Source organism: Symphalangus syndactylus, chromosome 9 (assembly GCF_028878055.3).
Source record: "Symphalangus syndactylus isolate Jambi chromosome 9, NHGRI_mSymSyn1-v2.1_pri, whole genome shotgun sequence".
Lineage (NCBI taxonomy): Eukaryota > Metazoa > Chordata > Mammalia > Primates > Hylobatidae > Symphalangus > Symphalangus syndactylus.
Genome location: NC_072431.2, coordinates 35,061,405 through 35,088,463, shown reverse-complemented (window position 1 = coordinate 35,088,463; position 27,059 = coordinate 35,061,405). Strand labels below are relative to the sequence as shown.

Here is a 27,059-nt window from a genome sequence, read left to right as displayed (position 1 = left end):
GAATAATATGATACTGACTATAAGTGCTTTCTAAAAGTGTCTTTTTAAAATTATGAAAGTGATATAGTTGACTCAAACATTTTAAATGTATAATAGTATTTACAGTGCAAAATAAAAGTTCCCTCCACTATCTCCTTGATTCAACCCCCTTGAGGTAATCAAAAGAGAGAGAAAGAGAGAGAGACAGATCTTTCCATATTTTTCAGTGTGCATCTATACAACACTATATCTGTGAAACAATCCTTATCTTGATTGTAAACTTATGTAGCTATTTAAGATGCTCCTTTTCAATTACTGAAAATATGTCCAAATTAAAAGCTTTATTATTCTTCATGGTTTTCCCTTTGATTGCCTTGAAGCTGTGTTTTCTACTACACTGCTTGAGTAGAAATTATGTTAAAAATATATGTATCATATTAGAACATGTCCTAAGTTGTTCACTTACAAATTTATCACTGGCATTTTCTAAGATACACATTAACGATGTAAGCCTATTTCATGCTATCATGGATGGTGGTTAATGCTAGTTAGTTATTTATTGTTCCAAGAGGTGTGAGGTAGGAATGTCTAATGACTTGATAATCTGACGCTCAAAAGAAGAAACTATCAAACACATAGCAGCACTGTACAAAACACAGAACTCAACAAAAACCTTACTCAAAGAGAATGATTGATGCTGAAAAGAACTGAAAAATGTTACATGTAAAGTACATACTATAAACTGTTTGCTTCACACAACAAAAAAAGATATTCTTTAAGGAGCAGAGCCTAGAATGGTTATTTCACCTGAACCTTAAAATACTCACAAAAGACAGTAAGAAAGTTGAGAGAAGCAAATCAAAAGGAGGAGATGGGTATAAAAGAGAAGAAAAATTATGGCAGACATTAGTGGTAAACTAAGCTCCATTATCTGTTAATAAGCAAGAAAGACATTTTAAAAGGGAATTGAACAATGAGAACACATGGACACAGGAAGGGGAACATCACACTCCGGGGACTGTTGTGGGGTGGGGGAAGGGAGGAGGGACAGCATTAGGAGATATACCTAATGCTAAATGATGAGTTAATGGGTGCAGCACACCAACATGGCACATGTATACATTTGTAACAAACCTGCACATTGTGTACATGTACCCTAAAACTTAAAGTATAATAATAAAATAAAATAAAATAAAGATTAGTTTCAAGTTACTATTATCTATCTTTTAACTACGTAGTTTTACAGTCAATATCTGTAATTGTGTTCTTGAATCATTAAGGAGTAAAATAGTAAAGTTCAATTAAAGGATCAAAGGACCCTTTGAGAAGAATTCCACACATAGTTACTATGTGACATGAGAGTCCAATATTTTCCAAGTTTCCCATTATGTTACAGGACAACTAGAAGTTTAAATACTCTCTTCTGGTGTAGAACCAAAATAATCTTTCTTCTCTTTTGCAATCATTCAGGGCCTTTATTTTTTCCTTTTGGAGAAATGTGAGCATTATCCTCTTATAGAGTTTTTAAAATTGGAGGTCATTAATATTATTGATATTACTATTTGTGCTTTTCATCTTAAGTGTAATCACATTTCTTAACATGATTTAGATTTCTCAGCCCCTCGAGGTCTCTACAATCTTTTTTTTGATATGAAATTTCTCAAGATTCTTTTTAAAAGGTAATGCCTCAAGTTAAAAAATCACTGAAGCTCAGGAATTTCCGGAAAAAATGGAAATAATTTAAAAATACTCCAGATATTATTGATCAGTGGAAAACTCAACTGTATTTTCTTCTGTAATCTAAGTTTAAATATTACTTCCACTAATTTAGCAGAAAATTGTCAGTTTATTAACTAGTTGCAATAAATTCTGGGCTCACATTCTAATTATGGACAACTAAAACTTTAGCTCTTTTTTTAAAAAAAGGGCAAGAAAACCATTTTATTCCTTTCCTATTTTTCTCTTGTCTATTGCTAGCAGAGAAATACTGTGTAGGCTCTGGGAGGGAGAGCTACTCATTCAGCATGAAACACACAGTTCCATCACAAGGTCAACATGGTATGTAGTATTCTGCTGGTGAAATAATGCGGTCAAATGTCAGCCACCACCAGAGAAATTCAAAATAAAACCAATGATTTCACGGAGAGCTCTTCTTTTCTCAGAATCTTCTACCTAGGGCACTTTCTATCCAATAACATGAAAACTTATGTGACTAAATGATAAGATATGAATATAAAGAAATCATATAAAAGCACCAACAGTTGGCCATATAAGAAGGCTGGACTGGCTACAGATTTCTCAGCCAGGTCCTATAGTATCATCTTGAAGCATCTTTCTAATGAAAAGAACAGAAGCGTTTACTAGTAAGAGCTAGGAGTGTAAAGTGGCCATCGATATTCAAGGGCTCTCTCTGTGCTCTGTCACAGAACTGCTATACTGTTTGCAGAGAAAGCAGCTGGAATACAGTGGGTCAAGTCAGAGTGTCTTAAAATCTTTAGAAGCAAACATTTAAACAATTTTGCTATTTTTGCCAGCTTAAAAAAATGCAACAAGTAGGTAAAGAAGGATTGGAACCTTAGCAAACATAAAGGCAAAGTGTAGATACTCAGACTCAAGCTTCGTAAATATTATCTACAATTTTAAAACAAACAAGAATGACAAACACAAAGTAAGCTACCTAGATACCTGAATCATTTCTGTTAACCACCAATACTACCCACAATGAAGGAGGGCAAGGAAAAGTGAATTTTAATGAATGGAATAATTACTAGCTTTTTAAACGTGGATTTCTAATATTGAAAATATAATGTAAATAGAAATTTTACATGGATAAAAATAACTATATCTTTTATGTAGGCAGCTTTTGCTAAAGTGCCATATTTCAAGTCATTCTTAACTGAATATTCAGTTTTTTTCTTGATTAAGAGGATGGCCATTCATTAACATGTACCTCATCTTTCTAATAGCTTGGTAAAAAAGTAATAATAATTTATGAATTCAAAACATATATATGCATATGTTTATATGTCTATGCATGTATATATATTTCTAGAAATAGCTTTCTCAAAAATTATGTTTTATCTATACCTATAGAGATAATATTGGGTGTATATGCATCCTTATTTAGGCTCTAGTTGAAGAAAATTCATCATATTCTGGAATAAAATAGTTTTCTATGAGAATATTGCCTCTAAATCCCCACCAAATTTGAAATAGAAAAATGTATATTTTACTTAGGCCACCTTTAAAATTATCTTCGAATAAACTGGAACACTAAAATAACTAATTTTTCATTTGAAACTGTTAGCAATATTATCCCTAGGGTGTGTCAATTTCAGGATAAAGTTTTGCTTTCATCATTGCACAATAGATAACAATAATACAAACATCTCAACAATGACAGAGAAATTCAAAATATGAACTAGATTATAAAAAGGAGTCAAGATTCTTATTGGCAGAGATTCCTGCCCCCATCCCAGAACTATTAAAGTTCAGTAATTCAACAAAGTATGCTAAAATTAAAATATATCTTACTATGTATTTTTAATACATTTTAGAAATATTCAATAAGGCAATACATATTAATCTGTATCTAATTTCAGTAAAAGTGTTCTATGTGTTATTGATAGATAGGATTTATAATATGCTCTATCTAAACCTCTTAGTTTCTAGAGACTGATCTGATGATGTATATAATCAGAAACTTATTCTTATCAATGAGTAATATTACTTCTGGAATAAAATTAAACATTTTGAACACATCACTTATTCATTCATAGGCAAGGCCTATCAACTTTTAACTGATGCATTTTATATAGGAGCAAATAAAATCAAATGTTAATTGCTGAGTTGATTTAAAAAAATAAAGTCCCATAACAGTGCATAAAACCATTTCAACATGTATTCAAAGTTTATACTAGAAGCAGGGTACTTTGGCTCTGACCCCAACTTTCTAGATGTGTACTAAGAAAGCATGAGTCTCAATTTGCTTATCCATAAATACACAGCTAGAATTACAATGATCTTTTCCTGCTCTGAGATTTTATATTTATGCCAGAAACATTTCTTCCACAATTTTTTAGAGTTTTGATCTACTTAATTTAAATGTGACAATTTAATGTGATATACATCTCTCTATATTTTTATGTAGATTAAATCAGGAAGGGAAGTTGATAGAGGTTTTCAAATTAAATGTTGCTTCAATGGCTACTGTTACATTCTGCATTTTACCTTTATAATCAATTCAATAAAAATCTACAGATCATGCACTTGAAATCACTTAAGCACATGAAGGTTATATCAAAGAAGTCATCAAGAGAATCACAAAAAAAATAATCAAATTGCCTGGTGACATGTTGTGATGTCACTTTATCTATTGAACAACTATATATGTTTCTACTTTCTTGCAGTGGGTCAGGCAGAAAGATTTTGTAGCTGAACAGCATGCAAGACATTGAAAAAATATCGTATGTATGATTTTTTTAGGTAACCTGTGTAAAAGTGGTGACATATGTCTCTGCCTGGTTAAAAGCACAGAGCTGCATCCTTGATTGATCCAGTTTGATTTTACCCCTGTGAGAAGAAGGTTAGGTACTGAATTTTAGAAATGCAGCATGAGGAAAGAATTTAGTCAACTGTGTTTTAAAATGTTTAAAGTCATATACCTGTAAGTAGAAATTAGTTACATATTTGAAAGTACATGCTATATACTCAACGTTAAGCAATATATTTGAATCACAGTAGTAAGATTAAATGTCATTCAACAGAGACTTAAAAACAATTAAACAGTTACATAATTCTACTGTTTAAAAATTGTATTTAAATACTATAATGTGCTAATGCAATGTTTTGCATTCTATTTTTCCTTAAATGCAAGCAACATTTAAATATAAGTGATTCTCAGTATAGGGGGTGAGGTGGGAGTAAGAGTATGCAGCTTTAAAAAGCATATTCTAAAATTAGCATTTCTTGATTGACTTTTATTCTTAATTAATTTTGACATTTTAAACAGCATTGCGAAAAAGTGACGTTTCCAAATTCATCAAAATATAAAGAATAAGACACATTGATTTGAATATGTCAGACAAATATTTCATTGTTTTTAGGCATGTAAACAAATCCAATGAAGATGGAAAGATTTTTCAAATTCTTTGGAAACAACCTGAAAAAAAGAAATGGTCTAAGTGCAATTCTACAGAAGAGTGCTTTTAAAAAAATCTATGCATAAAAAATAGAATCAAATGCCAATTTTACCCAACAGCATAACTAACTAATCCCTAAATCTTTCAAGGTCAAATGCATTTTTAAAAGATCATTATATTTTCTAAAGTGCAGTAATAAGCAGAACGTAAATCTGAAACTTTGATTAAAAATCTAAAGAGAGAAAGTCTTGATAACAATGTAATTAAAACTACCACATAGTAAAAGGACATTATTTAACTTTGGGAACAGCAAATATTGAAACAACTTTTTATCAGCTCAACAAAATGACTACATTTCATAATAATAAGCATATTTAAGTCTCTCCAAAGATAATGACTTTGTAAACTGAACACTGAATATATGAATGGGTGGATAGACGAATGAATGAGTGAATCAGGTGAACAATATGAATGCTTGTTCCTCTGCCTGAGATTTCCTTCTGTACCACATCTGCCCAGTGAAATTCTTTCCATAGTGTAAGGTCTGGTCTAAGTGCCACCTCCTTTCATGTGAAGTCGGCCAGATATAGCATCCTCAATGGACTAGTTTAGTGTCCTGTTACGGATTGTGCTTTGCTTTGTTCTGTGTTATAATTTTTTGTGTATTTACCTAAGGTGCAAGGTATTAGACTGTATACTTTTTGTTGTCAATGATCAATCACCCTTTACCTTTGAAGTACATGAAGTTTTTAGTGTGGTTTTTGGGGGACTCAATATTTATAGGAGGCCAAAAATATTTCATGAGTGTAATTTAGGAGAGAAAAACTCTATGCCTATTATAATTCTGAGCAGACAGTCATAGAAAATTTTAATGTGTTCTCTACTATGCACAAATAAAAGAAATGAATAAAATATCTGTGTTCAGTAACATAATATTTATGTAATTAAGAAATAAGATTATACAGGTAGAATAAAGTTTATATTTTACTTATGCCTTTGTATTATGTTGAGCCACAAGAGATTTGTAGTTTTTGCAGATTAAAAATGGTTGGATATTTAGTTTTTTATTATTTAACTTGATATATTCTTATTTTCATATATATTTTCTAATTCAATAAATAAAAATTAACTTTTGTTTCTTGGTAATTTTATATGATATGTTTCAAAGTATAACATTACAATTGATGCATATTATTCCAAATTATGCCTAGTAACTGCATCTCTTAAAATAGAAAATTACCATCCTTCAATTCTTTTGACATTTTCATAAAGGAATAATAATAATTACTAGCAGTAGTAATATTGGAGAAGCATGTCTGACCTTGTTAATACCTTCCAAGGTATCTTACTAAGAGAATCCAGATTTTATTCAGGGTAGCAATATGTCCAGATAAATGTCCTTCCTCAGCCAGGCTACCTTGTTGTTAGGGGTGGCCATGTCACACTGTTCTTGCCAACAAGACATAAGCCAAAGTTGGGTAAGGATCTCTGGGAAAGTTTTGCCTTTCCTCAGACAAGTGGGACAGTCATTACTTCTGCTTCTTTCTATTTCTTTCTCTTTCCTACATGGGTATTGGATATAAAGCTGTAGGTGGAACAGTCACCTTTAATCATAGGCATTAATATAGAAGAAAAAACACATGTGAAGACTGGCAGAAGGGAGAAGAGATGGAGCCTAGGACATGGAGGCCATGTGGACTGCTGATCTGTGGATGTTTTAAAATATGAAAACAGAATGTTCTATCCAGTTATGCCAATGTAGTTACGTCTCTGTTGCATGCAGTTCAACAGAGTCCTGACTTGTAAATAGCCAAAAATAACATAATACAAAAAAAAAATGGGGATTACCCATGTACCCTTAAGTAAAATAGGTTTATTCAAATAATTAAGATCTTAACATGTGTACCTTGGTGTGGCAGTAAGTGTACTCCCTAGCCCTTAATACAGCTTTAATGTGAAAGATAATATAATAATAAATCAATTCTACTTAATACATTGTCCTGAGAGAACACAAAGGTTCAAAGAGAGCAAAGTGATGTGTAGAAAAAATTATGCCAAATTGATTTAATACTTTTTTGTAATAACATAATAAGTCATGACAAAGGAGATGCTTTAAAGGCAATGATCTGGACTTTAGTGATATTTCTGAGTCACTTGCCAATTTCATCAACAAGCCAGGGAGAGCTGGATAAGTCTTAGTAGCACTAAGAACCTAATAGTTACCTCAGCAAGGCTTTCACCAGAGAAGAATGAATATATCAGGCAGAAGCCACAAGAACTTGAATTTGGTCTAGATGAGTTTGTCATATTTATCAATAATTTGCATAAAAAATAGATACACATTGATATACACACAAATAAATATACAGATACACATGAAATACTATAATATATAAAATATACATTTAATATTGAATAAATGGAAAAGAAAGAGTTATGTAATCTTGAGAAAGAAATATATTCTAGAAGTAAAATCAGTTTTACTTTTCAATAAAGGGAGTAAGATAGTTTTGAAGAAACAAATTTAAACACTTAAAATATAAAAATCACACATTATTACCAAGGTAGACTATAACCTAATCAGTCAGCATTAAGGCGGATTAGAAGCACAATATCAGAATCCCAATGAATCAGCAAATGTACAATACCATTACAACAGAAAATTTCATCCTGAATTACACCATTACAGAGGTATAGCAGAAAACAATTATATTACTACTCATTTTCTTGCCTTTCTATGGCATGTAGTATAATGATTAAAGCTTGGGGTTTAAATTGAAAAAGACCCCCAGACACATCCGTGACTAACCAAATCTTTTCTTAATCTTTTAGAATCTCAGTCATCTGAAAATATAGATGAATTATATTTACTTCCTAAGGAGGTCACAAACAGGAAAATTATATAATATGTGTAAAGGAGCTACTGTATACATTTTATCCGTGTGTGTGTGTGTGTGTGTGTGTGTGTGCTTTCTTCTTTTGCATCCACCTCTCAAATGTGTTTGATCTACAGTTCTCAGCTGCTGTCTATGGTTGTCATGTGGTAGATGCTGTAAGGCACTGTCCACATCCTGCTTTCCAGTGAGCTGCTCTTTCCCCCAGCTGCCAAAAGTGTTGGATGCTGAAGGCTCACATCTGAATCCCTCTTTGGGTCTTATTGTGGCAGAAGGGAGGTGCTTCCCCCAAAGTTATATCCTTCTCCTCTGGAAGGGTAAAGGAAGAGACTGCATCCAATGAATGGTGTGGAGAAGAAAGGCCTGACCCTCTTGCTTTGTTTTAGAACTACTCCAGAGGGTCGTCCCAGCATCAGAGATGCCAATAGGATCAGCCAAAATCTCTGTTGCAATTGTAACAGTTCAACTTCTCTCTCTGCCCAATAATTTTGCATGCCTCACTTTTTACAGATGTTACCTTTCATTCCTAAAAACACTTCTCAGTAAATCTTAAACAAACAGATTTCTCTCTCAGGATTGGTTTCCCAGGGGACTGACTCCCTACACAATCCTGTGATTAATAAAAGTTAACATACAAAATCCCAACCTATCTACAACTCTGACTTTTCTTCTTTCCTTAAGATTTATCTTTGCATATACCTCCTGTTCAGGTTCACTGCCTGTACTGCAAGTAGTTCAAATTTATGGTGCCACCAAATTAAACTCTGTATTTCCACTACGTCCTCAATTTTCTCCTCCATCAGTGTATTCTTAATTGCATCAATAACCATCCAGTCTTCTAAGTCAAAATTCTTTGTTATGGGTTGAATTGTAATCCTCCGAAAGTTATGTTGAAGTCCTAACGCTGGCATGTTTGAATGTGATCTTATTTGGAAATATGGTCACAAACCATATTTCCACAAAAAAATTGCAGACACAATTAAGATGAATGAGGTCACTGTGTGGGTCCAAATCCAACATAACTGGGGTCCTTATAAGAAGAAAAGACAGAGACATAGAGGGAGAAAACTCTGTGAGTACCGGGCCAGAGATTGGGATGATGCAGCTGCAAGCTGCAAGGATTGCCAACAACCTCCAAAGTTACAAAGCAGCAAAGGGGGATACTTACTAGAGCCTTTAGAGAAATCACGGCCTTGCTCAGACCTTGATTTCAGACTTCTACCCTCCAGAACTGTCAAAGGAATAAATTTCTGTTGTGGTAAGCCACCGAGTTTTGCTAATTTGTTACAACAGCCGTAAGAAACTAATACATCCTTGGATCAGCTCACAATCTTATATATCTAGACCCTGAGGCCTTATATTTTAACTTTCAAGTTAATCCAGATATTAAATTATTGCAGCTGTGTGAGAACATGATCTTTTTTCCCTCAGCAATTCTTAGCACAGTGCTTAGAGCATAGTAAGGTGCAATAAATATTTATTGATGAATGGGTGCATTTCATGCTTCCTTTAAGGTTTATGATGAGGAAGCACTTCACTGCCAATGGTTAAAAAGCCTGTGTAGTGTTGTTAATGTTTGGAGTGTGCTTGGAGGGCTTCACTGCACTTCAGGAGAAGGCTGACTCTAAGAAGAGCCTTCAGTTCAGTGCCTGCATTCTTAGAAGCAGTGAAAAGAGTATTATTCTCATGGGTACCTTTGAGATAACAGTGTGTCTTTCTTGATTCTGACACTGACTGTATCTTCAGAGAAGTGCTATTGTTCTACTTCCATTTGTTTCCTCAAAACTGTTTAAGATATTTGACTAAACCGTTTGTTTGAACTCATCTCTTTGGTTATTTTCTGATAAGAGGTTTTACTGTAAAATATTTTGATTTGCTTCTGGAGTATATTTTTAACTGTCTATCAGGGTGAGGAAATCTGCCAACCTGAAAACTTATACTAGGAGAGCACTGAAAACTCTCCATGAACTATATTGAGAAACCAGGATGCTAGGTCATAAGAGAGGGCTTTTGGGTAGGGAGAAGAGAGGGAGAGATATCAAAGGTCAGTGATGTTTTTTCCCCTTGCTCAAAATGCAGGTTCTTGAACAAGCAAAAGGGGAAATATACCCATAGCCCCTGAATAAAGAAAATAATATCTCAGAAACCTGAATCCAAGTAAGCTAGGGATTAAGTTAGCATCACTTATTTTAAAAATTATTTTTGACACATAATAATTGTACATATTTATGGGGTACATGTGATAGTTTGATACATGTATACATAATGATGTAATTATCAAATAGGGTAACTAGCAGATCCATAGCTTTGAACATTTGCCATTTCTTTGTGAGGAGACCATTTAAAAACTTCTAGCTATTTTGAAATATACAACACATTATAGTTAACTCTAGTCATCCAACTATTCAACAGAACACCAGAACTTACTCTTTCTATCTCACTGTAGCTTTGTACCTATTGACCAATCTTTCCCCATACCTCGCTCCTCCAAGCCTCCCATCCTCAGATAACCACTATTCTACTATCTACTTCTATGACAACCCTTTAGATTCCACATATGTGTCAGATATTTGACTTTCTGTGCCTGGCTGATTTCACTTAACATAATGTCCTCCAGGTTCATTCATGTTGCCACAAATAACAGGATTTCATTATTTCTTACGGCTGAATGGTATTCAATGTTTCTTATGTACATTTTCTTTATGCATTTATCTATTTACGATCATTTAGGTTAATATGATAACTTGGGTATTGTGAACAGTGCAGCAATAAACATATAGGAGTACAGTATTCTATGTTTACTGTATCTCTTCAACATACTGATTTCATTTCATCTGGATATTTACCTAGTATTGGGACTGCTGGATCATATGAAAATTCTATTTTTAATTTTTTAAAGAACCCCATATTACTTTCCATAATGGTGGTACTAATTTACATGCTCACAGTGTGTAAGGATTCCCTTTTCTCCATATCCTTTTAACACTTATCTTGTGATTTTTTGATGGTAGCCATTCTAACTAGAGTGAGGAGATACCTCAATATAGGTTTGATTTGCATTTCCCTGATGATTAGTGATGTTGAGCATAGTTTCATTTATCTGTTGGAATTTCTATGTCTTCTTTTGAGAAATATCTATTCAGGTATTTTGTCCATTTTTGAATTATTTGTTTTTGTTGTTGTTGTTGAGTTGTTTGAGTTCCTTATATGTTTTAGATATTAACCCATTATCATGACCCCATGAAAAATTTATTTTCCCATTCTGTAGGTTATCTCTTCACTCTATTGATTGTTTGCCTTGCTGTGCAGAAGCTTTTTAGTTTAATATAATCCAATTTGTCTATATTTGCTTTTGTTGCCTGTGCTTTTGAGGGTTTATCCAAAAAAATCCTTGCCTAGAACAACATCATGAAGCTTTCCCCCAGTTTTTTTTCTTCTCTAATAGTTGTGTAGTTTTCAGTCTTACATTTAAGTACTTAGTCTATTTTGAGTTGACTTGTGTATAAAGTAAGAGATAAAGGCATAATTTCATTCCTTTGCACGTGGCTATTCAGTTTGCCCAGAACCATTTACTAAAGAGGCTGTCCTTTCCCTATTATAGGTACTTGGAACCTTGTCAAAACTCAGTTGACTGTATATGTGTAGATTTATTTCTGGGCTCTCTATTCTTATGTATTGCTCTGTGTGTCTGTTTTATGTCAGTATCATTCTGTTTGGTTACTATAGCTTTATAGTATGTTTTGAAGTCAGTTAGTGTGATGCCACAAGCTTTGTTCTTTTGTTCCAGGTTACTTGGGCTATTTAGGGTCTTTTGTGGTTTCATACAAATGTTAGGACTTTTTTTTTTATTTCTGTAAAGAATGTCACTGGTATTTTGATAGGGATTGCATTAAACCTGTAGATTGCTTTGGGTAATATGGACATTTAAAAAATATTAATTATGGTAATCCATGAACATGTAATATCTTTCCCTTTTTGTGTCCTCTTCAATTTCTCTCACCAATATTTTATAGTTTTCATTGTAAGTATATTTCACCTCCTTGTTTAAATTTATTTCTAGGTATTTTATTTTTGTAGCTATTGTAAATGAGATTGCTTTCTTGATTTATTTTCAGATTATTTGTTGTTAACATATAGATATATTGATTTTTGCATGTTGATTTTGTGTCCTCCAACATTACTGCATTCATTTATGAAATCTAATACATTTTTCATGGGGTCATTAGCACTCTCTATATCTAAGATCAGATTATATAAAAACAGAGAGAATATGACTTCCTTCTTTCCAATTTAAATGTCCTTTATTTCTTTCTCTTGCCTGATTGCTCTGGCTAGAACTTCATTACTATGTTGAATAAAAGTAGTGAAAGTGAGCATCCTTGTCTTATTTCAGATCTTGGAGAGAAAGCTTTCAGCTCTTCCCTGGTTAATATCATGTTAGCTGTGGGTTTGTTACATATGGCCTTCATTATATTGAGGTATGTTTCTCCTATACTTAATTTGTTGATAATTTTTCTCCAATAAAGGATACTGGATCTTATAAAATGCTTTTTCTCTGTCTATTGAGATGATCATATGGTTTTTATGTTTCATTCTGTTGATATAATGTAGAAAGTTTATTGTTCTGCAAATATTGAAACATCTTTGCATCTCTGGGACGATTTCCAGTTGAGCATGGTGAATAATCTTTTTGACAGGCTGTTGGATTTGAGTTGCTAGTATTTTGTTGGGGCATTTTGCTTCTGTGTTCATCAGGGGTAGTGGCCTCCAGCTTTCTTTTTGTGTGTGTGTCCTTGTCTGGTTCTGGTATTGGGGTAATACTGGCCTTGTAGAATGAGTTTAGAAGAATTCCTTTCCTTTTGATTTTTCTGGAATAATTTCAGAAGAATTAGTATTAGTTCTTCTTTAAATGTTTGGTAGAATTCATCAGTGAAGCCATGTGGTCCTGGACTTTTCTTTGCTAGGAGAGTTTTTATTACTGATTCAATCTTGTTACTCATTACTGGTCTGTTTGAGTTTTCCATTTCTTCATGATACAATCTTGGCAAGTTGTATGTATCGAGTAATTTATTAATTTCAATTAAGTTTTCCAATTTGTTGGAGTATTATTGTTCACAGTAGTCTCTACTGATCAGTAGCTGCTGCAAACATTGTTAATGATTCTGAAGTTGCATCCAAATTTAGGCAAACAGAATTCAAAGGATATGATCCAGAACAGGCATTTGTAATAAAGTCCCCAAGTATGTCTTTCACACACTAAAATTCTGAAGCACTGATCTTCATCATGCTATCTCTTTTAAATTCAATCTGTAGCCAATAGCTACTTACAGTGTGTATGTAAGCACTCAATTCTATACTTACAATAATTGTACATTGAGTACTTTTCAATAAGCATTTGTCTAATTATGAGAATCATGTAATCTTTATTACAATCTATTTTACACATAAATAAACTGAAAAAAGGTTTTTGTAAATTGCTCAAGGTCATATCAAAAGCTAAGATTTGAGGCGAATATTCTATCTTAAAAAGTGGCATTCTTAACCATATCCCAAGGTAGTGGCTAAGACTTAATGACATAAATATATAAATTAGGAGTTACTTTCTATTGGGTAATCGAATTTGCCTCTTTGGCTCATCCAGGCTCATCACAAACACAACCATCACTATTTCAAAGGCATCTCAGATATGAAAAAAATAAAAGTTGCAAAGGAGGGAATTCACAGTTCAACACTCTAGGAACTCAAGTGGGAGATGAAGATTATGAGAATCAGAGCAGGAAAAGTTAGCATAGGAGGATTAAAGACATTTTAGACAAATAAATAAAATGTACACTATTTTAGTGATCCAAATGGGAAAACAAAACAAAACAAAAATGACAGAATTTAAACTGGAAACATTTTAATCTGAAGAGGCTGGAAAGAAAGACCTTCAATGTAAGGTTTGTATAGTTGGCCACAGCTTAACATCTTATCAAACAAATTTCCTTTAGATCTTGAACCTTCATTATTTCTCAATTCTTATATTTTCAGGTAGGTTTGTCTATACTTAAGATGACATACTTTGAGATATGTCATGGAAAATTTTTTATGAAGAAGGGTAAACTTTCAAAGCTCATAATTAGAAGTCAGTAGCACTAAGAACCTGAGTTCTTAGGTAATAATAATGATGCAGAAATCGATGACAACAAAAACTTTTTTTAAATGGCTTGCTATTTCAAACACTATGCTACATGACTTAAAATACTAGCTTGTGTATCTGCTACTACAACCTCTAAGGTAGCCACAAACTCCTGTATATTTAATTGTGCATACCATAGAAATGTAATAGAATAAGAATGTACACTCTTTTATCATATAGATATAACCATTATGTAATGAGAAAAAAATTAGTGAAAATCAAGAATATTAGAATATTAACATCAAATGATTTTTAGACAACTCAGTTTATAGGGCACTAGATTTCATACTCTTTAGGAAGGGCTCATGGAATAAGTGACAAAGGAATTTTATGAATGGTTAAAATAATCTATTTCAGTTACAAAATACAAATAAAATCACTCACCATAAAAGATAGCTGACCATTATGACAACACACCTTCATCTGCATACCACAGATATATAAATTCTATAGCTGCATGGCTTTATACCCCAGGGGAGACAAATTGAATATTAAGTCCAATAGGAATGTTTGTTTTGTGTTTCGAATGGACAAAGAGAGGGCAAGAGAGGTAGAAATTCCATTGAGCTACAAGTCACAAGACTAGGACTCTTGACATGGCTCTGCCTTTATAACTGTATAACTATATAACTCTAGATTTGTAACTGTATAACTCTAGCTTTATAACTGTGAATAAAATCACTTCCTTTTAATGAGTCTGCTTTTTCAGTTAGAAAATGAAGTGCTAAATGGAAAGTTCTATAAGGTTCCCTTAAAAATGTTACAACTCAACATACTAAGAATAAGAATTTTGTCAGCAGCCAAGGAGATCCATGAAAGGTCAGCCATTGGCTTTAAATGAAAGAAAAATGAACAGGTAAGAAATAATTCCTCATAAATGTTAAGAAATAACTTCAAAAGTCTTTGGTTGACTTTCCCCAGCTCCTGAAGTGCTTTAACACCTAGAATCCAAGTTTTATTCTGAGAGCAACTGTCTGCCAGGCAATTGGAGTTTATAATTTTAATCTTCTTTAAATGGGTGACTGAGTTAGTTAGAAAAAAATGGGTGACAGAGTTAGTTTCCCTTTCCATATGATACTAAACCTAGATGCCTGCTCCTTAAAAGGCATACGTGGAATCTCATTTTCTAACTTTAAGCTGAAATGAACACACTTTTAAAATTTGGGGAGTATTACTTCTTCCATGTAGAAGATTTTAAAATATACAAATAAAATACAGCTGGCCATCTGTATCCCTGGGTCCCACATCTGTAGAGTCAACCAACTACAGATGGAAAATAATTGGAAAAAACAACTATAAAAATACAACAATAAAAATAGTACAAATAAAAAATACAGTAAAACAAATATTTACGTTGTGTCAATGATTTACTTTTACATTATAAGTAATCTGAAGATAATTTAAAGTGTACATATGAGAGGATGTGTGTAGGTTATATGGTAAACATTGTGCCATTTTATATAAAGGACTTGAGCATCTGCAGATTTTAGTCTCTGTGGGGAGCCTTCAAACCACTCGCCCATAGATATCGAGGGATGACTATATTTTATTCCTTACTCTACCGTCTTGGAAAAAATGTCCTTGGCTAGAGAGAAACATATATCATGATTTATTTATTTAATCATGTATTCAATCAATTAAGTATGGAGCATTTTATTTTATTTTGTTTTAATTTAATTTAATCTTATGTACTTATTTTTTTTGAGACAGAGTCTCACTCTGTAGTCCAAGCTGGAGTGCAGCAGTGCGATCTTGGCTTACTGCAACCTCCGCCTCTGGAGCTCAAGTGATTCTCATGCCTCAGCCTCCTCAGCATTTTACATATATACATATATATATATGGATATATATATCAGTCATGATTATTCCATATAATAACCATGGACTTTTTTTCCAAGTCCACTGTAAATTCATGGAGGGTGGAGTCTTAGTAAGTTAAGGAGATAGAAGATATTTGGTAAATATCTGTCAAATACTTTCTAATATGAGCTAGAGAAAACAAAAGATTATTTTTAAATGATACCTCAAGACTTGAAAGCAATGTCATAAAATTAATTTGTAATACGGTTGTTATATTTCACCATAAAAATACAACTAATACATACCTTGACTCACTAGAAATATGCAGGTAAGGGTAGGAGAGGAGGGCACAAAAAAGGTTTTAAAGAGTTCCTATTCTCAATGAATTTACAGTACCATTTGATGCATACCATAATTTCTCAAAAAATTACAATTTAAGATTACTGAATCCAGGAAGAGGTATAAAATTGTTTGGGGTTCAAAATGAGAAGGGACTACATCCATTTGGGGAGAAATTAGGAGAGATAAAATAGATAACATTTTGAGAACACTGAGTATGGTTCTAAACGTTTTACATGTATTAACATGTTAATTCATTTAACCCTGACCCAACTGTGATTTAAGTATTAACAATTTAATAAATGATAAATACAAGGGTGATGCCTTGAAGGATTTTGACTGGAGAAGGAAATCCCAAGCAAAGTGTGGAGAGTGTTTATGGCCTCAAAGGAAATTGGTTTGGTACAGGTAAAAATCTACGGATGAGCACTAGGAGATACAGCTGGTCAAAGCTGGTTAGGGCCATAGTGCGAAGGCTTTGTGCACAGTACATAATTCGAGACTTTGGGGATGGCCAGGCGTGGTGGCTCACTCATGTAATCTCAGCAACTGGGGACAAAGTTTGAAGAATTGCCTGAGTCCAGTAGTTTGAGACCAGCCTGGGAAACATAGTGAAACCTTGTCTCTACAAACTTTTAAAAAAAAAATTAGCTGGTATTGTGGCATGGGTGTGTAGTCCCAGCAACTCAGGAGGTGGAGGCAGGAGGATCACTTGAGCCCAGGAGTTCAAGGTTGCAGTAAGCTATGATAGCACCACTGCACTCCAGCCTGGGCAACAGAGTGAGACCTGTCTCCATTTTTTAAAAAAAAGGAGAAGAAAAGAAAAAAGAGAGAGAGAGAGATACTTTGCGGATCATGGATACATCATGAGAGTGAAATGATTAGGACTGAATCTGCGTGAGCGAAATTAATCAAACAAGTAAACTAGAGTAAATGCAAAATGGAAGCAGAGGCCATCAGTTGAGACTCTGCTTTAAATGGTTTAGGCAAAAAATAGTGAGTACAAAGGAAAGGTGATGAAAAGGAGAGGTGGATTCATACAGGCACTGTGGAGGGAAACTGTGTGTAATTTTTCAACTGACAGGAAACATGGGATGAAGGATGGGAAGGCTCAAAGATACCTGGTGCTTTCTCATACAGCTAAGTAAGATTAAATCAATTATTAAGAACTAGTAAGAAAACTTTACCAGATGAATCTTCAGGAAGCTGTTGTGTAAAGTCACGCACAAAAACTATGCATCACTATATGCAATGTTAAGAAGAACTTATGACAACAGAAATACGAAATTTTCATTCATTTCATACTAATTGTTAATAGGAAACACAAAGTATATGAAGCATTCTTACCACTTTGCTGTATTCACTATCTGAATCACTGCTAAGTTCCTCAGTATTCATATTTTCCAAATCGGATTCCCCAGGTGCAATTGGCACTGTCACTGTGAGGCTGGGATTGTGAATAAATGACTGACCATCACTGTCTTCCATCAAGTGTTTGTCCACGCTGCTTCCAAAACCACTGATTTTATCTTTTTCCTTGAGGAAATTGTGACCTTTGCTCATTTCAGCAAGTGTATGGTTAGAAATATAGTTTTCCTTCTTAGTATTCAGATCTTCTGCTTGTCTTATCTCCCTGGAAATCTTTGGCTTTTTGGAAAATGCTTTTAGAATAAATTCACGTAAGGTTTGTTTCACATAATTTATTCCCTTTTTAATTCTAGTCACTGCAATCTGGAGGTTGTTTGCATCAGGGTCTTCTTCAATTGCTGTAAGATTGTCTGAACTAAATGAGCTCAATAATAAGGCCAGAAATAGGTTTAGGACCTATATCAGGGTGGGGAGGGGGGTAGAGAAATAGGGAGACAGGAAATATAAAAAAAATAATAAGTACACTTTTCCGAATATAGGCCACAATACAAACCAGAAACGAAGATTTCTGCACCTTTTCACACGCGGATAAGACCACATGAGAGAGACAGAGGAGAGGGTAGACTCCTCATCACTGTATCCCTAGACTAGCCCCTGCAGACTCAGCAGCAGAGGGTCAGCCATACCCAGGAAGAATTACCACGGGGAGCAGAGAGAATGATCCCTCACCATTATCATTATATCATTTCTAAGTTCATTTCTGTAGCAGTAGTTCCTTAATCAAGTTCCCTTTTACGAACCCAAAAAACTCTCCCAGCATTCATCTGTCATTACTCTTTATTATCTGTGAGAAACAGGTAGAACAAAACAATTGTGACTATTTTCTTTCGTGCTAAAGATCTTTGTTCACTTTACCAGAAGATAAATGTCACTTGTTCCAACAAATGGAAAAGATAATACTTACAAAATTCCTGTAATAAAATATTCTGTCCAAGAAGTGTGCTAGAATACTACTTAATGTGACTTTTAAAGCACAGAAAAGGACCTGCCCCTTGAACCTGATTCATATGCAATAATGGCATTATGATTGGCTGGCTTCATTGCCTATTATGTTTGCCCTAGAAGAGATTACAAAAAAGGTCAGGACAATTTCTATTCTCTTGAGGCAAAGTCTTATTTTTGAGTTAATTATTTCTTTTTCTCACTGAAGTAGAAGTGCAGGTGAACTCAACATTGTAAAAAAAAAAAATGTTCACAGAGGGCAAGAAACATGTAAATTATATTTAAACATTGTTTTATCCAGGAAACAAAAAAGGAAATTGAATTGGCATTTGATGTAAGTCTTTCCATGGCCCAAATCATCTACCTCATGTTTTAAAAATCGAAGACCTAACTGAAGAGAAGGTACTCATCCCTCATTTTGGTCATACCTAAAACAATTTCTCTGAGATGTAAGTAAAGAGAGCAGGTTAAAACTGTGTGTCTGATTTAGGAGAAAATTCTGGAGGTGGGTGGTCTGGGAATCATAGTGAACAATTTTGTTAATTGCTAAAAATCCCTGAAATGGTTTAACAGTTGTCAATGAAAAAGTATATTTCACTATGAAATACATGTTTGTGTATATGTGTTTTAATAGGAATATAGGTGAAGATCTGAGGATCCATTTTCCTGCTTTAGTCTCCTTAATCTGTTCAAATGTTAAACCATTTTAACAGGGTGCAGTGGCTCATGCGGTTCTCACTTCATTGAGAACAGCTGCTGTGACAACTTTCTTTCCTTCAAAATCATAAGTCTCTAATATTTCTATAACCTAGAGGGTATCACAAATAAAAATATAGTCCATTTGTATTATCTTTGTATTATCATGTTAAACAAGAGAAGAAATATTAATAAAATGTATACTTGATTCAAAGTCTCATTTTGATTAATGGTCTTCACAAGTTTCCTGATATAGACCCAAGCTAACTAAAACTTATTTCTCCAAATGTTTTCCTAAACCTATGGTCCTTAACCATTTCAATTAATTGGCAATAAAATGACCAAAAGAATAAATTAGAGAAATATAAAAAAAGGCCAGTTTAGCCTATAACTCTAATGTGGAAGACTATATCAGGAATATATTTTTTTCCTTAAATTTTAATTCTATGATATTGGTAGTTCCTCCATTAGTCAAGAGTTGGTTATCAACTCGATGAATTTTCTTCTGTATACTTTCATTGCCAAGAATTAGTAATTAAAGAATAACAATATGAGTTAATTAATACTAATTCTACATGAATGAAACACTCACCAATATATCCCCTCTGTTTTTTACTATAAATCTATATTGCCTTTCAAAGGAAAACATAATTCTCACACCAGTGTCCATGATCAAATATTATATTATCCATTGTTCAAAGGCCCACTTCAAAAACCTCCCTTAAGTCTCAATCTAGAACTCTTTAAGTGTCAAAAGCATTTCATTTTAACCTCATTGGTAGAACTCATCACTTCTTCCTTGTCTGATAACTTTTGTGTTCCACTTTTCTGTGTCCTAATAAGCATCTTAAAAACAAGGATTAGATCATGGGTAACTGGTTTTGGTCTTCCACCCTAAATAATACCTAAACAATGCCTTCCTATCTAAACAATACCTAAATACCTTTCTTTTCACAGAGAAGATACTAAAAAATATTGAGTGGATAATATGGTGAGAGCCAAGGGAATGCCTTTCCCTTTGAATTTGCCTGAATAAATAATAAATATTTAAATTATTTGTGATCATTGGCTTTGATGTGGCCTGTTTTCACAAGTTATACCTTTCCCAATTTCATGATTTTATGTCAACATTTTGTAAGAAGAAATGCACGGCTGGGTGCGGTAGCTCAAGCCTGTAATTCTAGCACTTTGGGAGGCAACGGAGGCTGGATCACCTGAGGTCAGGAGTTCAAGACCAGCCTGGCCAACATGACGAAAACCCATCTCTACTAAAAATACAAAAATCAGCCGGCACGGTAGCATGCACCTGTAGTCTCAGCTACTCAGGAGGCTGAGGCAGAAGAATTGCTTGAACCTGGGAGGCGGAGGTTGGGGTGAGCCAAGATCGCGTCATTGCACTCCAGCCTGGGCAACAAAGCGAGATTCCATCTCAAAAAAAAAAAAAAAATACACAAGCAAATCCTGCTATTGGAGCTTATAAATACAAAACAGACAAGAAGAAACAAGGAGAATGTGCATTTCATTCCATATTGGAAGGAATTTGCAAGGCTATATAAAACTAGGAAGCTTATTTATTACTACAACTTGCGGGTGATCAACAATTACAGAATGGTAATCCATGATGTATATTTTTTGTGCAGTAAAAATCTAGAATTTGTGCTGCATAAATGCCTTTGTGTATGTCTGGCACAGTATCATTTAGTGTGTGATTGCATGAATGTAAGTTTCTGTCCTGACTTCTGAATCCTCTTTTTATGGTGGTTACAAGGACAACAATATTTTAGTAATTTTTTTCAACTCAGTGGGAAGTGAAGGCACTTACCATACGGCTGTTACCATATCCCACCTTCTGGATACCTGATGAGAGATTTGATGTCAAGCTGACCAACTGAGACAAGTCAACACGGCAGATTTGAGAATTGAGATGAGTGGCTCATAGAAGAGCATTTTATCCCAATTTTCTCCTGCTTGTAAGCTTGAAAGTTTTCACTAATCAGTATAATGAAGAAAAAAATTTAAAAAAGTACAAGCCAAGAAAACACTAATTCAAAAAGTAGGCAGATTGCTATGTCCACGCGATGCTATAGGCCAGTGGTTGGAAAACTTTTTCTGTAAAGGGCCAAATGATAAATATTTTAGACCTTATTGGGCATAGGATTTCTATGGCAGCTATTCACCTCTGCCATTGTAATGTAAAAGCAGTCATAGAAGATATGTAAATGAATTAATATTCCTATGTTTGAATAAAATTTATGAACACTAAAATTTGAATTTCATATAATGTGTATGTGTCATTTATTCTTCTTTTGATTATTTTAACCACTTAAAAATGTAAAAATCATTCTTAGCTCCCAGGGCCACACAATAACAGGCATTAGACTGGCTTTGGTCTATTGGGCATAGGTGCTGATCCTTGCTATAGAGGCTAGTCTTATACATGGCTATAAGGTGCGGGACCAGTCCTTTCATTTGCCTTGGTCCATTATTAACTTCATTTTTGTTATTATTAACTTAATTATATTTTATTTACTAGTATAGCTTCAAGAGAGCATATGCCATCACTTTCAAAATTAGAGAAAAAGATAGAAAGCTTTGCCTTAAAATGAATAGGCAGTGATTTTGAAAAATATAAATATGGGTTATTTGGCTAGGGAAACTAATACAACATTTTGTTCTCTTTCCTGTTCTTTCTTGTATTAAAATTATCACTATTCTGTTGCAATTAATAATTTTAGATACAATTAATTATAAAATTATAAAAATAATAGATCACATCATCCCAAAATAATTTCCACAGAGAAATTAAAATGTATGAACATCTGGTTACATACCACCAGGTTTCCAATGACCATGACCATCATGTAAACAATAAGGCACATGGCTTGACCAGCGACCTCCATACAGTCCCACATGGTCTCTATCCACTCTCCACACAGCACGCGGAACACAATCAGGAAGGAGTGGAAGAAGTCGTTCATGTGCCACCGTGGGAGCGTACAGTCATCATTGATCTTGCAGACACATTCTTTGTAGCTCTTACCAAAGAGCTGCATGCCGACCACAGCAAAAATGAAGACGATGATGGCCAACACTAAGGTGAGGTTACCTAGAGCCCCTACTGAGTTACCAATGATCTTAATCAGCATGTTCAATGTTGGCCAGGATTTTGCCAACTTGAAGACTCGGAGCTAAAAGCAAATATAAAGTTTAATATTAATCACTATGAAAAATTTCAGTGTTTCCAATCTTGATTTTTGTTCTAAGTTTAAAGCATACTTTAAGTCCTATAATATTGTCATTATTATCTGGCTAAAATATTCTTATTTTTCATTTTCATCTATTTTCAATATCTCTGTTATTTTGTTCCACTTGCCACAAAAAATTACAACACATGTTATAAAGAAACGATGTACTTTTAGTTCAGGATTGCTATAGAAACCTCTTATCATAATTTGTGATATTATTTCTCTTAGAATTGATAATTTATCCTTAATTCTATTTTCTAATACTTTTATACATTTTTTCATGCTGACATTTAGATAAAATCTAGCATATTAGAGGAATGTGCTTTAAAAAGTCTTTATTTGTTTTTATATTGTTAAGATCAGACAACAATTGTTTTGGGGGATAACAATTTGATCCTTAATTACCAAATTCATAAAGTTATGAACATATAATCATTGAAATTCTGTAAGCCACAAGCTTCTTACTGTGAAATACATTATTGTACTACATTAATATAATAGAAAATATTTATATTAGCGTGTACTTCAAATTAGAATTGAGCATGTCTTCAAAAATTGTAAAAATATCCATGTGGTTTTAGTTCTTTAAGTGCATTTGTCAATGAATGGATTTTATTTTACTAGATATCAAGATATAATCTTGCCTTTTGATTCAAATTCCCAAAAGTTTTAAATAATAATGCAAAACCAAAGAAATACCCCTTTATTATAGAATATAATGGCAACCTTAGTTTATGTTTACCAGTCTGAATGATCGCAGAACTGACAATCCTTCCACATCTGCTAGAAAGAGCTCCACTAAACTTAAAGTCACAATAAGGCTGTCAAAAATATTCCAGCCTACTTGGAAATACTCATATGGATCCATGGCAATCAGTTTTAATACCATTTCAGCTGCAAAGATTCCAGTAAAGACCTAAGTGAGAAAAATAATGTTTTTCTGTTAATATTAGAAAATAGGAAATCAACACAATGATAATAATCACTGTTTGCTCCGCATTTACTGTGTTCCAGACAGTTTGCTAAATACTTTATAAATGGACATTCTTATCTAACTTAGTCCTATAAACTAGGTATTGCTCTTCCCTGGCTCCCATATAAGCATCAAAAGGTTGAAAAGCTCTAACTGTCCTGTCAGTGCTCATCATTTTTAGACAGCATTTTAGAATAGCACATTAAAATTTCAGAAGAGTAAAACATTTGGTAATTGACACAGTCGCTATTTTCAAAGAATTTATGTGGGTCAAAAAGTTGTTCTGGAAGAAGATAAAAAGAAAACATAAACTGATACTGAAATTTTGAGCCAGTCTTTTTTTTCTGATCTGACTACTGTTAGAGTAATAAAGAACATGTTGACTCACTCTTTAAAGATTTATCAGCAGAAGAGAATAAAGTATTTAATTGACAATGTGGCAGCTAAACTAAGACTTCTAAAGCTTTGACACAAAAGTACATTGCAAAATATCATTAATTCATGATACTGGTATCAAAGGACTCACTTAAAAAGGCAACACTGAAATGAATCCTTTGGGTACACTTTGACTCAAGGAATCTGACCAAAGAAGATTCTAAGGGAAACATTTAGGTCTATAACTTTAGGAGTCAATTTTCAAATAATGCAGGATCAAGAAGGTTGGCAGGGAGCAGCTGGACTTGAGGTTGTGGTAATAGCTGTGACCAGGTAAATCCTTTCTGAGTTCACAGGGATGCAGTCGTCTCAGTGAGAAGGTACTTATTTGCAAGATCTGGATCTCCAGCAACAATTAGAAACTAGATATTCCTGCCTTTTTCCAAAGATAAATAGAAGGGAAGAAGAATGACAGCGAGCACATGGGGAAAAACATTGTAACTGGGAATATTTGTAGACAATTTAGAAGAAAAGACAGACTCAGAAAAGAACTTCTGGTCTTCAAATATCAATTTGTTTGGGACCACAGCAAAAGCAAAATTATCTTATATAGACATTGACAAAGATACCCAAAGTTATTCATGGTTTATGAAGAGTCATAAGCTGGGATTCTCTGGCCCTAAAAATGAACTGGTGCCTGCCTCACTTCCACAGTCAAAAACAGGCACTTTGTTTACCCTGAGTTAGTGTGACCAGCACTGTATGTTTTAGAGATCACTCTGGCATCAATTTTCCTAATTGGATCTTATATCTTCTAGAAGTCTGTTGATCACCTTCTTGCCTATCCTTGAGTCTTCTATGTCCAGTTCAACCATTTTGGTTTCTCAAAATAGTTGTTTCAAAGCTTGTTTCATTAAGTCTTTGAAGTTTTGACGATAATGATGTTGATGATGATGATAGCTTTAATTTATTGTGTATTTACTATATGCCAGGCTAATAAGTAGAAAGTATTTAATTCTACCAACAATATGATAAATGAAATATAGTTATAATTATATTATAAATAATAATTATCATTGTATAATGAAGTATTATTTTATAAATGATAAAATTAAATAATATGGAGTTAAAATATTTGTCCAAGGGCATATCACTCATATAATGCAGAATCAGCATTCAAACACAGGTCTTTGGGACTCTGAGGACCCAAACACTTCACCACTATTATGTCAAAGCAATACATCCATAGGTTTTCTGAAAATATGTGAGGTGTGTACTTACAAGAAAGCAGCAATGTAATTAGGAAGGTGTAAGAAAGAACCAAAAATGTTAAGTGTTGCTCCCAAGAAATATGCTGGCAGAAAAAATCATTATCAACTCCCAAGATGGTAACCTTTTATAGAAATAGTATTGTTATTTATAGACCTCAACCCTACTGCACAATTATTTTAAAAGACATAACCAGAAACTTGACTCTACACATCCATTTGTATGGAAAGTTCTAGATATGCATAATTATGAGGCTGCAGATTCATCTGACATAAAAAATATGAAATGACAATGATGACAACTAAAAAGAGAAACTATGAGTACATAACACACAATAAGAGACTTACCAAATTTCCTACAGCAAGTACATTTTTGAATTCCTCAGTCATTGGGTGGTGTTCCATAGCCATAAATAATGTGTTTAAAACTATGCAAATGGTAATTGCAAGATCTACAAAAGGATCCATTACAATAAAATAGATACACTTTTTGAATTTTATCCAATATGGAGAGCAATTCCAGATCAAGAATTTGTGTGCAAATCTGTACCACCAAGGTGGACATTTTTGTCTGGACTCTTCAAGTTCTGGGAGAAAAAAACACAGGACATGGAGTCAGCCATTTGTCTATTTCACCCCTAACCAGATACAAATCAGTCAGGCATTCTAATATTGAAACTAGGTTTATAGTTTAGATTTTGAAAATTTAACAGTACTGTTTCAATGAAAGCATAGCCTCTTATGTAAGTCTATTATGACATGTTCGTTGCCTAGATGAAGCATAAGAGAGGGTAAAGAAGTGAAATTTATGACTGCAAGCACATATGTGGACATCTTTCAGAGAAAAATGCACCTAACATGTGATGGTAAACAGGAGAACTATGTTTCCTTAACAGAGAAATGTATGTTTTCCACCAATATGCATATTTTTCACCTGTGTTTTTAGTCCCATGACAACAATAAGATGAGACTATTCTGTCCAGAAAAGAACTCTTGCTGTAATAGTTCACAGGTGAAAACAATCCTAGAACCAAGCAACTAGAAATAATTTTTGGAGGACTCATGAAATAGACATTTCACACCATTAGCCCATTTACTTCTCACCATTTATTTCGGGGATTAGTAGACATTTTGCCCCCATGATGGGAATGTGGGGGGTGAAGTGTTAGACCAGGGACCAGGTGGGACCTGGGGCATATTGTCAGATGAGAGGCTAGAAGCCAGCACAGTTTGCAAGGTTGTCACCCTTTGACTATCTTTGCTTATTAGAAGAGACAATTTTTGAGCGAATATGTAATTTGTAAGATTATATAGTGACAGAATCACATAGCTCTGGGTTAACCTGGTTTTCTGCATCAATTACTATTAAATCACTTATCTTTGAAAGGTCAGATCACCCAACATCTGTCTTTGTGGGTTTTTTCTTTTCATTTTGCAAAGTAATTTTTGCCATGTTATCAATGCCCGTGTTTAATAGCAAATAACTTTATCGATTTTTAAGCACATGAAAACAATTCCATCAGTATCCATTGGTTATCTTTACCATCATTTAAAACCATTTTATGGTCTCTGAATTCTTCCTAAGAATTTCATGTGCCTATTTAAGGTTGACCAGATTTATGTTAATTTTACTTAAGAATCTGTACAGTAAAAAGAAGATTATTACATACCTTCCACAGTGTTTGTTAATATGCTTGCTCTACTCATTGCTCTCTGTCTGAGGTTGGGATCATTCAGCATATCTTCTGAAAGGAGATAGGAACTACAACGCCTTTTCTTGTGTATTTGATTGGTCGTGCCC

The 27,059-nt window shown here is 33.7% G+C and overlaps 1 protein-coding gene and 1 long non-coding RNA gene across 4 annotated transcripts in view; one reads left to right on the top strand and one right to left on the bottom strand.

Moving 5' to 3' along the window:
- SCN9A (sodium voltage-gated channel alpha subunit 9) overlaps window positions 1–27,059 on the bottom strand; it is a 179,577-nt gene that overhangs the window by 60,070 nt on the left and 92,448 nt on the right. For all 3 annotated transcript variants that reach the window (XM_055291909.1, XM_055291910.2, XM_055291911.2), the window contains 5 exons: window positions 26,929–27,058; window positions 25,607–25,845; window positions 23,385–23,558; window positions 22,229–22,585; window positions 17,679–18,155 (listed from right to left, as the gene is read on the bottom strand). In XM_055291909.1, the coding sequence (XP_055147884.1) occupies window positions 17,679–18,155; window positions 22,229–22,585; window positions 23,385–23,558; window positions 25,607–25,845; window positions 26,929–27,058 (1,377 nt within the window). The remainder of the gene's footprint in view (window positions 1–17,678; window positions 18,156–22,228; window positions 22,586–23,384; window positions 23,559–25,606; window positions 25,846–26,928; window position 27,059) is intronic.
- LOC134731424 (uncharacterized) overlaps window positions 1–27,059 on the top strand; it is a 423,644-nt gene that overhangs the window by 324,675 nt on the left and 71,910 nt on the right. Inside the window, exon 13 of the long non-coding RNA XR_010113657.1 lies at window positions 22,334–22,493. This is a non-coding gene — a long non-coding RNA (uncharacterized lncRNA). The remainder of the gene's footprint in view (window positions 1–22,333; window positions 22,494–27,059) is intronic.